This window comes from Stomoxys calcitrans, chromosome 4, assembly GCF_963082655.1.
Source record: "Stomoxys calcitrans chromosome 4, idStoCalc2.1, whole genome shotgun sequence".
Taxonomy (NCBI): domain Eukaryota; kingdom Metazoa; phylum Arthropoda; class Insecta; order Diptera; family Muscidae; genus Stomoxys; species Stomoxys calcitrans.
In genome coordinates, this window is record NC_081555.1 from 131,119,805 (window position 1) to 131,134,099 (window position 14,295).

The window sequence follows — 14,295 nt, forward strand, 5'->3', positions numbered from 1 at the left end:
ATTTCCATCGTGATAATCACCCCTCATAAAATGAAAAAATAAACCTACTCAATGGTTGAATGTGTGTGCGTGAGTTGTTTTCTAAAGGGAAGAGTAGATAGAGGCAGAGAGAATGTTTTGGCGGTTTATAATGAACACATGCAAGAAACCGTGGATCAAAAAGAGACCACACTAGTCTTTTCTTCTATTTGCACTTGAGCCATGGCAAAGTATACACAAAAATATTGCTAAGCGAGTAAGCAACTCATTAAGAGAGAGCAGAAAAACCAGTTTGTACGAAGCGACTGGTACGATGACAGTCCGTACGTTTAGGTGGTGTATGATTGTGTGTGCTTTATTCAGTATAGCTGATTTTGCTTGCTATAGAGTTGCCGTTTAGTACGTGTTTGCTTGCCTTCGAGTTCGGTTGCTTCAATTTTTCCTATTCTCTTTCAATCTCGGTGTTTGGAATGCGTTCATACTGTGTGTGTGTGTGTTAAGTGAACAAGAAACAAAATGAAAAGAAGAAGAAAAATTACAAAAAGAGAGTGAAACCACCCGAGAAAAAATGTATTAGCTTGGAAAAAAGTATGAAAAACATACCTTTTTAATAAATATAATTAAAGTTATCAATAAGAAGTTATAAAAAAACGGCCCAAAGACCTCGCAGAGAAAAAGGCTAATAAGTGGCCATGAATAAGTTTACATAAGTGCACTAGCAGCAGCAGTAGTCTTCAATTGTCGCCCCAGCATATCATTATTACCACCCGAGCTTGCTCACCAACATTAGCGGCATCCCTATTATAAATTTAATAAATTCGCAGTGCTCCTCTATATCTATAAGATAGTCCGAAAGCAGGTGCTGCAATTTAATTTTATATTTCTTGCGATAAAGCTTAATGTTTGTACCATAAAATAATGCCATATAAAAAATTATTGGATTGAAATCAATCTCTGGTCTGCACCACTACACACACCAACGACCCATCACACTATAAAAAAAAAACACTTTTTTGTTGTCGGTAACAAAGCATTCGACTGCCGCAGCAGATATACCCAACATACTTACATATTTGCTTCTTCTTTGAAAATAACGTACGGTGAAACTTCTCTTTTTTTGTTTTTTGCTTTGGTGTGTTTCCTTCAAACGCACACGACTATTTTTGTTGTTGGTGGTCTCATATTATATTGGTTGTGTTGTAACTTTTAGCCTTTTGCATTAATGAAACAGACAGCAGACATGAAATGTGAATAATATTACGAAGAAATAAAAAAATTAATAAAACAAAGAACAAACATACAACAAAACATCATCCCATAAACCAAAAAGAAGAAGGCAAAGAAACAAACAAAAAGAAACTATGATGTTGCATGCTTTGATAATTTCATTTCGTTTAAATTCGATTTTATTTTAAACGATGGATCGTCATGCTTTAAAAGTTTATTCAAGAAGGTATTTGTTTTTTCATTTATTTATTATTATTTAAAATGTTTATTTTCCTTGCCATTATAGTAAAAAACATTTTAATTCTTTACTATATTACGTTAAATATTTACTTTTCATTTCACTTGGTTGTAGTTTTTTTCATCTTTTGCTTTTTTTCTATTCTTTTTATGCCGAGACTTTGCATGGTTTTTTGTTGTTGTTACTACGTGGTATACATATATTTGTATCTGGGTTTTGCTTTTATTATTTCGCTCTCATTTTAGTTTGTTCTCTTTGAATTTTCTTTCGCTCTCTCTTGCTCCTACTCTGGTGTTATTGTGGGGTTTTTTGACAGCCCTCGCTTGTTGTTTTCATTTGCAGCAAAAAATACATCAAACCAGACGTCCAGGGTTGCATTTTACTTGTAGTGGGATTATTTGCCATACGAATTGTGTACACATTGTGCATTTTAGGTATTTTTTGGTGGTGATTAAATTTTTGCATTATTTTAAAATTTCTTTTAAGAAAATGTAGTGACAATTTCGCTGGATGTGATGTGAAATGGTTGTTTTTTGGTTTTGTGGATAGTTAGATGGTGTGAAGACTTAAAAAATGTAAATATATTTTAAAAAGGTTATTATAAATACACTTTTGTCAAGAAATTTCATTGTTATTTGTATACCTTACAGTACCGTTGCAGTACACTAGAATATAGTGCACTTTTTTGCAAAGACCTGAAGGACGTAATTACAATCATCATTTTGTTATCACTACTTGATTCGGATTGTTTATGTCCGTCCTTCGTGGTTTTGCCGTAATTTAAATCGGTCAGTCTGTTTGTAACCCGATTAAGTCGATCTAGCCAAGTTCTTCCGTCTTTCTGCCTGTTGAATAAAATTTGGGCTCGACAAAATAAAGAACTCTGCTTGAACATGAAAAGCCGAACAGAATACCAACCCTAAATCTGAACATATTTTCAATCACAATAGTGATTGCCAATTTTGCAAATTTTCAATTAAAAATTTAACTGATTCAATCATATTTTTAATGGAATCTGAAAAATTTTTCAATAAAGAATGTGATTGAAAACGTCTTCAATTAAATGATTTTTGTTTCAATAATTTTTATTGAACCTAAAAATTTTTTAATTACGAATTGGCCTTAGAACCCACATGTAGGGCAAATCACGATTTTTCGCTTATTATTAACTGTTATACAGGGCAACTTTGCATTGAAATTCTATCCAGATTCTATCACACTTGCACTGGATGGGACTAAACTGTCTCCGACAATATAAATGGGGATTTCAAAGTCCCTTGCACAACAACAATGGTCGCCTGGGCAGTAAAATATCTTATGCATGCTGGCATCAATTCTAGCCCCATGTGTTTACATGGCACATCTGATGTATGGCCATTGCAATAATATTGGTGAAAACAAAGGTGTATGCGTCACATGTACACAACCATCAGTCATAGCTGAAAAATCCAAATCATTTGATTTTTTCGATGAATGACGTCTATCGATTACCGTTTACAAAGAAATGTGTAACCACTAATTGACAGATATTGAAAAACATGTTCTCTGACAAATAAAATTAGGAATTGGGAAGTAAAATATGAAAAATTTAATAAAATCAAAAAAAAAAAAAAAAACACGATGTACCGTTTTTGGCAAAACCTGTCATCAACACGTATACACCATGAGTACGATCATGATCTGCCGTCTAAAAGGGCCATTATAATCTATGCTCGTAGCAACAAAAACCTTTGCTGTCTGAATATCACAGAATATGCAGATCCGATCGGTAGAGGTTATTTGAAAGCACGATTTTGGGAGCCCTTTCAGATTGAAAATTTTTTCACTCATACGTAGAGAAAAAAATTCTGGCGGTATACTTATTTGTTCGATCTGTTGGTAGGTTAAGTTTCACATAGGCACGCGTCATGCGACCACAGGCACCAGTTGCTTCCTCGAAAAATTTAGGTCTTTCGTGCTCCCCCAATGAAAATAGAAGAAAACTACGGAAAAAATTTCACACCATACAAAATTGCAGATGAGAGGAACCAGGCGAAGCGAGATAGAATTCTCATAAGTGAGAGTTTTATCCAGTCAGCCACTTCAAGCATCCGGCAGAAGAGAAGCGTATTTGGCGAGAGTCAAAGTACGAAATGTGCTCACCCATAATCCTGTGCCTTGTTTCCACAATCACAGGGAAAATCACCATTAATCACAGCATATCCTAGCAATCCGTGCTAGGATTATCATTCTTCTGTTCGAAAACGGACCACAATGCAACCCTTCAAACCATAGCATCGGTCTACGCACTAATTGACCGATGAACCGATTTGATTGAGTATCATGGTCAGCTCCCGATAAGAATCTAAATCAAATCTTGCTAAACATTTTTATTGAGCTAAATTGGTTGAGTTTGTTAAGGGACAACATCGGTCAAGATTTAGATATATGTTGCTCCCATTTAAAGATTTGACTTGTTATACCCTTAAAGACGAAAATCTTTTCCAATTAAACCGAAATTTCATATATACTTCACATTCAACTCGCTCTAGATACTCTAAATGCTTTAGTAATATTCTCCATATGCACAGATTAGTGTATTGATATATATTTAGCCTAGGTAGTCTTGGTAGTTATTCTCCATAAAGTGTCATTATTAACCAATGTCGTGCATTTAAGTTGGATAGGTAGATATTTTTAATAATGAAATTTTCCAATTATGGATACAGCTCCCCTTCCTTTTTAAAGTATCCAGCATTTATTCTACGATTTTTTATGTGATTGTTATATTTGGTAATAATCTTCAAAACATCCCTCTTGGACTCGAGCTCATAATTGAGATTTTAGTTGGAAGTGGGATATCCAACGCCTTAGGGTTAAGGTCTGCAAATAATGGCTGATATGAGAGGTATTCGTCTCCTTATGCATTATGCCTTATGTTGCATATGTGTGCGTGCGTAAGAATACTAACACACGCTGAGAAATTCTATAATGTTGGGACATTGTCATTGCTTGCAGGCAAGACATGCAACATTATTCCATCAACTGTTGTTTTTCCTGTGTTATTACTTCAACTAACTTTTTGAAGCCATCAAATGTGTTATGGCATGTTTTGCTGGCTGTCAGTATGAGCTACGGCCAATATTTACGTTGACTATTTCATGAAACAACAACAATAGAAAACAGCAGACAAGGCTTGAGTAATATATACCCATCATGCATTTCATACATCTTAATACTATACTTTCGTTAGGCCAGCGGGTGGATGGATGGACGGACGTCACAGTCAAAGCATACTTGGCTTAGAGCGCATAATTTAAGGTGTTATAACTATATTTGTTGTTGTTTAGCTTGCTTGGTTTAGTATCTTCTCCATTTCTACACACCACGCACTTACACAAATGTTTATAGCAGCACACTTAAACCAGGTATTAACCGTACTCTTCTACTTACTCTTCAGTGCAGCAGCAACCAACATTCACAGGGTGTTTAGTTTTGAGCCGTTTGCTGGGGTAGTTGTTGTTGTTCCCGTTTGTTGCCGAATAAGCAGCCAAACAAAAACAAACACACGCATGTGAACGTGTTTTGAGTTTTACAATAAACCCGAAGTTCACCGCATCGAAAGACGAGAAAAAAACATTTGAGAGAAAATAAACATGAGCGGAGAATAAAATGAACAAAACATTAGCACATACACACACAAACACACTCAATAGAAATGTACCCTCAAAGTTATTTGCCTGGCTCTGCAGCACAGTGAATTCAAGCCTATAAATTGTGGAATTTTTTTTTTCTACATAATCAAATGGGTCGTTTGATTGATTATGATAAGACTCATATTTTATTTGTAGTCAACGCTGCTTGGTTTCATTCATACAAAACCAAATATAAGACTCATATTTTATTTGTAGTCAACGCTGCTTGGTTTCATTCATACAAAACCAAATATCTACCACTCTGTGAAGCTACAGAATTTGATAAAAAATATTAATGGGCAACATACTTATCTAGTCAGTCCGATTATAACTCCTTGAAATTTTGATCTTGTACTATATAAAGTAACATGTGCATATTCTTTATCGTTTTGACATTCTGAGTCATGCCATGTTCGTTCGTCTGTCAAAATCTCTATAACATTGGAACGAATGAAGCTATCCATTTGAAATTTTGCATTAATACTTTGTATTGATGTACTAAGTCGTTGGGTCTGCAAATACACGATATTGGTACAAATATGTATATTACTTACACATGCAATGGTCTTTTGTCTTGAGTTCTTAAGGCCTTAGAAGGCTTATTATACCATTCACCATAGGATGGGGTATACTAATTTCGTCAATCTTTTTGTAACACCTCGAAATTTGCGTCCAAGTCCTCATAAAGTGTATTTATTCTTGATCGTCGTGACATTTTAAGTCGAACTAGCCATGTTGGTCCGTCTGTCTGTCGAAAGAACGCTAACTTTTGAAGCAGTAAAGCTATGCGCTTAAAAATTTTGCGCAAATACTTTTTACTAGCGTAGGTCGGTTGGGATTGTAAATGGGCCAAATGGGTTCATGTTTTGATATAGCTGCCATAAAACCGATGTTAGGTCTTGACTTCTTGAGCCTCTAGAATGCGCAATTCTCGTCCGATTTGACTTAGTATTTTGATACCACTTCCAGCATCAGTGCTTAGTATGGTTCAAATCGGTTCATAACCTGATATAGCTGCCATATAAACCGATCTTGGGTCTTGACTTCTTGAGCATTTAGAAGGCGCAATTCTAATATGATATGGCTGTAATTTTGCGTGGTGATTTCGTATCACTTAGAACATTTGTGCGAAGTATGGCTCAAATCGGTGCATAACCTGATATAGGTGCCATATAAACCCATCTGGGATCTTGACTTCTTGAGCCTCTAGAGAGCGCAATTCTCATCCGATTTGGAACAAATTCTGTACAACGGCTTCCTCCATGGCCTTCAACATACGTGTGCAATATGGTCTGAATCAATCTATAGCTTTATACTGCTCCCATATAAACCAATCTCCCGATTTTGCTTCTTCAGCCCCGAATCGGACTATAACTTGATAAAGCTCCTACTCCTCCGTCCTTATTCATTACTCTTTGTTTGCCTTAAAATAGATACTGCGCAAAGAACTTGACTAATGCGATTCATGGTGGAGGGTATATAAGATTCCGCCCGGCTGAACTTAGCAGGCTCTTACTTGTTTTTATTCAATTAGGTTGTAATTTGTTTCGTTTAGCAGGTTTGCCATCTAACACCCACACTCACCCACACTTTGCTCAATCCAGAATAGCACATGTTTCCCAATAAGATTATTCGTTTTATTTCCAAACTGGAGTCATTAGTTTCGGTGGGGGGTTGTCAAAGTAAGTGAAATTACTGACTACCTCAAAGTTATAGTTTTCTACTTTATTTGTTTGCTTTGGTGTACAGAGTGTTCCAATTGTTATGTTAGGTCTAAGGGGCAGTCTGCTATCTGACTCTTCTGATGTTTTTGTCCATTGTGATTCCATAGGAAAAAGAGAAGAAAATGTCCTATAGTTCCTACCTAAAGTTGATACTATATACTTTGTCCAATCTTCATTTAATGCCAGACCCACTTTCACTGGCATTTTTTTGATCCTTTCAAATGCTGCATTTACTTATTCTATATGGTGTCCGAACCCTAAATCATTTCGTTGGCATAGGCGAATAGCATATGGTCACTTGCGAATAGTTAGTCATACCTATTCACATCTACATCTCGTATAATCTTCTCCTTCAGTAAACTAAAGGGACCAAATGAAAAGCTGTCTCCCTGTCTGAAACATAATTTGATATTGAATGTTTCGGAGAGGTTCCAATTCATGCTGAGGAAATTCAATCAGCAGGCGCCATCCTGCAGATACTTTTTTATTTTGCGGGACCGCATTGATATGGCCCAATTATCTTATGACATAAGATTTTAATCTCTCAAACAGTATGCTCAAAAGTATCCTCCATGCGATGAGGAGGAGATTTATTCTTCTGTAATTGGCACATATTTAACTTGTTGGCTTTCTTAGTACTGGGATTCCAATCATCGGTACTTTATCAGCCTGTCAGCTCCAATCTTATAGTTCAGCTGCAACCCATCGGCTCCAGCTGCCTTGTTGCTTTTCGGTCGCGTTAATGCTACTTGGTGGACTTCATTCTGATTAGGCGGTTTACATTCTATATCATTATCAGGGATTGGTTCTGCGGTATCCTCTTAGCACCCGCCCTCGGATTACAAGCATTGGTTTGATGTTTCATTTACATTTAAATTCGCTAACACTCAAGACTTTCCATTTCCGTTTTCTTTCTGTGGAAAGGACGGAATTGGACTTCCAACACCCACATTGCAGCCCACCGTAAAGTATAAGTTAGCATGTCCGTCTATAACAATGAACGCATTGGTTCGTATCGTGGTAGAATATTCGGTTTGGCTAAAACTTGGTAAATAAAGTAGTCTTAAACCAAATTCCACTCAGATTGGTTCAAAAAAGATATAGCCTCCCTATAAACCGGTCCCCCGATTTGACTTCTTGAGTCCCTAGCAGCCTCATTTCTAAACTGATTTATTTTAAATTCAGTATGTGAAGTACAACTTGTATGCGCTCCAACACTCAAATCAAATGCCAACTAGGTAAGTCCATAAGTAGATAGAGCACCCATATAAACGGAGACCCTGATCTCAATTCTAGATCCCATGCACACCCTACTTTTCATTTTCAAGGTTGAAATATATAACAAAAATATTCCTTGCAGTATAACCAGTTATAATTTCGAACACACTATACACCTAAAATTTAATTTTCAAAATGTGAGAAGCCTCCCACCGTTTTAGATTACTAATGAATGCTGAACTTTCACATTTCTTCTATTAATACTTCTTTCATTTTCCTGTATAGTTTGTGCTTCATTGTGTTTTTATTTCATAAGAAGATAATTTAAAAGATTTTAAATAAAAACTGCAGTACAACCTTTGATTTACAGTTTTAAGACACTGTGCAGCGTTATTCCAGTATTGTTGTGCCTATCTAGTTTCCATACAAAAAATTAGAGTACTTGAATTTCCAATTCAATATCCCGGTTGTCAAACTCTCGTAAGGAAAGAGAGGAAATTTAATTCTCTATTAAAACAGCACAGTACAATTGTTTTTTTTTTTGTTTTGTTCGCAGTGCAAGGTCTCAGTGTTTCAGAATTCCCAAAATGCACATTTATTACAAAACCAGTTTCCCGCTGTGTTGACAACTGCTGCTGCCGCTGTTGCTTAAGAAGTTGCTTTTTTTTGTTGCGTTCTCCTTCTTTGATATTTCTTCCTCTTTTTTCTTTACATTCCGCTCTGTTGGCCCAATGCATAGATTTTCTATTTGGATGAAAATACAAGGCGTTCTCTTGCTTTGTATTTTCATCCAATGTTTTAATAACGTTGGGATGTGCATACATACAAACATACATATATGTAGGTGTGTTTGTAATTGGCTCACATTGCCATTTTGCAATGGGCTTCTTGTTTATGGAAACCACACTCTCCCCCTCATTTATTGTCTTCTGATTTCCCCAACCACCTTTGTAAGTTAACGCCAGACATCCTTTCCTTCCCCATACGAAAAATGAACTCCAATAAAACAACCACCATGCCTTGCATACTGAAAAAAACTTCTACTCTGACAACTGATGGTTGCCGGTGGTTGTTTTTTTTTTGTAGCCACATTTTTTCCTTTTATTAAAATTTTCTTAGCTATAGTAAAAACGAGAAAAAAAAACATGAACAAAAAAGATTAAATTACCCAAACTCCTCGCATAATATGTGTGGCGGCTACGTCGAAGATTGTTTTGTGTCTTGCGACAGACGTCAAAATTGCAGTTGAGAGTGTTGGCAACAGGGTTGCCAGATTACATGCGTTTTTGAGAAATTACTACTCATATTGACCATAATGCGTGAAAAGCTATACAGCTGTCTTTACTTTGAATTTTTCATGCTTTAATCTTGTTACATGTGTGTTTTGAGAAACTAAAAATTCCATAAGATTAAAGGTTTCGGTGTTTTGCCTTTGCACACTATAGTATCTGGTACCTGTGATACCTTAATCTACAGGATTTACGTAACGAAATCATCGTTACTCTTAATCCTATGTAAATTTGGAATAATCAAATTTATTTTAATATTTCTTCTTACTTTAGTTTCGATATGCATGTATTTTTATGATATGCATGCAAATGATATTTTAGTTTTAACAATGACTTGTTGATGAGAAGAGCAAAGAAATGTAATTATAGACTTCATTAAGATGATTTAACACCAGCAAAAACGTGATAATGTTGGATATCACCACCACCATGGATTCAGCTACAAATCTAAGAACTCAAATTCGGAGATCGGTTATATGGAAGGGATTCAATGTTAGTGTTGGAAGTTATAAACGTACTTCACATACCAATCCTAAGTGTGGGTATCGTAAGGTAGAAACGTTTATCAGAAACCGATATCCTCGTAAATCCATATGTGATTAAAATTTTGGCTCGGTTTATCAGGGGTCTATAAGTATATACATATGTACCCAGCTGGCATTTGGCTCGAGAGTGTTAAACATACTTCAAACACCAAATTTGATGCCAAACCATGTTTTATGGGAGCTATATCAATCTGAACTAAAATGTTCATTTGTAGTCCCCAATGGGTTACATTAATAAAAAGTATCTATGCAAAATTTTAAGTGGATATCTTTTTTCGTTCGATCGCTATGATATTCGATTTGAAATGTCCAAGTTGCTGCTGTCAAAAAATTTTTTGCCGTTTCTCTTTTAACTCTAGAGAACATTTTGAAACTTATCTAGACAGGAAAATTCAAGGTAGCTTCTTGAAGCGACTGGCGGTCGGCTTTGTTTCCATTGGAGCGCCGTATCTAAAGCCCGAAAGAAAGCCTACAATGGAATGCAAATCCGAGTTGTGGTGGTGCTATCAACATGCTGTCTGCTACAAAAACTTTGACTTGAGCCGAAAGGAGTTTCTGCCCTAATATCCACCAGCCGAAAAGACTGTGCGGAATGGACTTTTGTAGAAAACTCGTGGTTTGGAAAAGACCGAAACATAAACTACTACAAGAGGAGAATTAAAAAAATACGTCAGATCTTATGTTAATTTAGAGATTTGTTGAGACTGATCCTAAAACTGTCATTAACAAGAAGAGAAATTCCCTTAACTAGGCTGGGAATAGTCGCCGGCCAGTGCAACGGTAATCCAAAAGACTGCCGTTATCTGATGAACATCCAATCTTGGTGACAACTAAGGCGCACTATAGTCTTGTGGTTAGAGTTAATTATAAAGCTGGTCGGGTCACGTCTCGGATTCTTCTCCTTTTTTATTCACTTCATTTTTAGAGGATGTTTCTGTTTGCAGCTTTCCCACATTTTACATCTTTTAACTTCACCATGTTGTTTAGATAGCTTACAACATTTTAAGTCTTATTGAAGGATTCGAGTTAGTTGTAGTTTAGTGCGAATGCTGCATGTTTCCTGTTCCCATCAGCCTGATTCAATCTACCAATCTAACTATTGATTGAGATTCCATTTCCTTGGTATCCCAAGCATACTTTCGGAATCTGAAGCATTCTTTGGCATACATTTGTGTAGCATTCTTTGAGAAGAAATATATTCTTTCACCAATCTTTATGAGGAGGCAATAAAATACGTTAGCTGGATTAAAAGACAAAGTTTGAATCTGCCGAATATTAGAGGAAATACTCCATAGACGTGGGAGCATGCCGTTTACAGTTGATGTTCTTGTTCTTAGACATGCAGCATTTTCTTCTCCCTTGTTATTTATTGATTCCCTAAGTTTTTTTGGGAATGTGGTGATCATCATGTGTCTTAAATTTTTTGGATGACAAGGCTATAAAGTTTTTGATTTCGGAATTTGGGTGGACATTCCCCTTACAACAAAAACACAGAGTAACCCAAGCTGAGCTGAAAAGTAAACCGATAGGGATATTAACGGAGTCAAATTAAAGATATTTGGATGAAGATTAAGAATAAAGTAGCAATAAGTCGCAGGGGGAACCGCCCTCCCAGTATTTCCCAAAGGAGAATGTAAACCGATCATGACAATATGAGTTTCGATCGAAAGGCTTTTAAAAGTATAATAAGTTTCTGATATTAAACTTGACACTACGTCCCAACGGGAACGCTCTGATTATTATATTTCCTAGTAATATGTAATCATTAGCGCCCAATTAAGGGAGTCTCAATCCATATCGGCGAGAGACATCGGATCAGTCTAATCAAGTCTTCCAACAAACTTGGGAGGGAGACGACGGTTTTTATTCCTGCTCTTCGAGGAACGATGACATTGGCAAAACGCATGCATTCAAGGACAATTGTGCTTGTCCTCAGACCCGTCCCAGGTTAGGTAATAGTGTCATACTACAATTAGATTCACGTTGGCATTTAGATCCATCGTGATGCTAAAGGGACAAATGAAGGAGGAGTGATTTTAGTTCCCACCATTGAACCAGACTGAAAGTGCTAAATAGCCGAACAAATTTTGATTGTTCACATTCGCAAACACAGACAATTTTTTAACTAAATAAGAATATTAAGTGGAACACGCCTTTTGTTTGCCAGTGCGAGACACGCACACAACAGATGGAGGCTTAAAGATTCAAGTTGCAATTTTAGGTCTTTGAACCCAAATCTTGTAGCTTTTGAAGCCCCATCTTTTGTCATATATCATTTGCTTATAACCCTTATCTCGAAGCATAAGTTTCCCTGTCACCAGTCTTGGAAGCTGGGTACTAGTACATAGAAAATGTTAATTTTGATCTGTTGATCTGTTCATTCGTCTAGTGAAGTGATTTGCGAAAGTCAAGTGCGGTTTTTGAATTTTAATTCGGAACATTATAAATATTTCTCACTAATGCTGGCAACATATGTAAGAACTTGTGCTGTGTGATACTTCTGCATAAAGACCAGTCGCTGATCGACCCGCCGTTCATTAATCTAAAACATAAATCAGAATCACTTATTGATATGAAAAGTCTCCCTCCTGTTTCTTAATAGAATGTTCGCGGAATGATTTTTATCAGTTGATTTTCTTTAAACTCTAGTCTTTATCTCTATAGTCAAATTTTCGAAAGAGTAGCCGAATTCATCTACTTAAGCTACTTCTTTCAACCTTCGGTCGTCTTTGTTGTTGTTATTGTTAATTTCTGTAAAGTAGACTTTTTGTAGATTCTCTAGCCGAATTTTCCTTTAAATAGTCCAATTTTTCTAGCAATATTTTCGCAACACAAGTTGGCAAACAAAGATTTATTAATTTGTTTATACTGATAAAGTACACATATGTCACAATTAAGTTGTTTTGTTTAGAAACAGTATAAAATCAATAGTTTTCATCCAATTATTTCGAATATAAATATCTAATATTTGCAAAGCAAAACGAAAATTTCGTGTGGGGCATGTTAATGCAATTTTCAAAAAACGAAAATTTTGCTAGAGCTGCGTACCAAACCTAATAACTTGCCTTAAACAATGCATCCATTTGCAGTCAATTTTATTTGTACTTGGTAACCCTCTACTATAGCAATCAAGCATCAGCACTGCTTGCATCTTTGACATTAGTTTTGCTTTCCTTTTCACACCTTCTTGTAGTTAGAAGGTCATCTCTTTCTAGTGCATTGTAAATTACCCATGCTAACTTTTTTTTGCCAGCAAGAAGTTTACGTTTTTCCCTCGTACAAATCTGTATCTACAAATTAATCGATAAAATATCTGAAAAATGCGCGCGCATTTCAAACAATCCTCTGCTGCTTTTTTTGATGACGGTCAGACACTTTGCGCACAAAAATGTTGGGAATGAACGATGCATGTGAGTGTGTATTAGTTTTCTGGTAATAAAATCCAGATTCAAAATTGCTCTGCTTATGAGGGGACAGAATAAAAGCTGTGATGGCTGGCTGAAATAAAAACAAAACAAATGACGACCGAAGTGAATGATGATATTACAATAACAACAAAAATACATTGGTGCACGCGAAGCAAATCCCCACTACCAAAAGGAAGAAGCGAGAGATACGAAGAAAAACAAAATGACATTTGTTTTTTTTTTTTATTTCTTTCCTCTCATTTTCTGTTTCTTTGAGTTTTAGTGAGCGAAGAGCGGCATGAGAAACAACTTCTGTTTTGCTCTTCTTGTCAAAGTTATTTTTTTTTTCATCTGGTCTATGGGTATTGCTAAAAGGAGAAGGGTGGCAAACAGCAAGGGCATATTGTATTTTGCTTCCATAGCTTGTATTCTAGTGGGTTAATAACATTTCTGATTTGTTATTGTTGTTGGGTCTTGCGTTTTTTCTTTTTTTTTGCATTTTATTCCTTGTCTTCACTCTTGTCTGTACTCTCACAATACAAAACCTTTGATTTAACTCTCTTTGACAGTTGTTAGTGGTAGTGTTGTTGTTGTAATGGCCTGCCTACCTAATTCGATGGTTGCCACAGCATTGCTGGCTTCTTTTCAACCATCGAGCTTGGCTCTGCTTGCTCGCATGGAGTCGAAAATTGTAGTTAATGGGGGTTTGTTTTTGTGTTTCTTTTTCTTTGGGTGTATAATGAATGATGATAATGATGGACGGCGGCTCTGTCGTCTGCACATTTTTTGTGTTTCCATTATGCTCATGACGTTGCGTAGAGAAGGTACTTTGCTTGCTTGTATATGTAAAGATATTGACGAAAACATGTTTCATTTGAAAACCGGCGCAGTGTTTTGTTATTCTATTCCGTAGAGGGGGGAAGGCAGGGTGTTGACTTGACGTTTTTAAAGGATGAAGGGGGATATTAGACTGTCTGTTGCATCAATAATGGTG

At 36.2% G+C, this 14,295-nt stretch overlaps 1 protein-coding gene across 3 annotated transcripts in view; it reads left to right on the forward strand.

The window, feature by feature from the left end:
• Window positions 1-201: 201 nt before the first annotated feature.
• Window positions 202-14,295, forward strand: part of LOC106093251 (polyhomeotic-proximal chromatin protein) — a 32,087-nt gene continuing 17,993 nt past the window's right edge. Inside the window, exons 1-2 of one of the 3 annotated variants that reach the window (XM_013260293.2) lie at window positions 202-567; window positions 1,190-1,432. In XM_013260293.2, coding sequence (XP_013115747.2) covers window positions 1,398-1,432 — 35 coding nt within the window. In that variant the 5' untranslated portion in view covers window positions 202-567; window positions 1,190-1,397. The other 2 variants (XM_013260291.2, XM_013260295.2) reach the window with 2 other exon arrangements.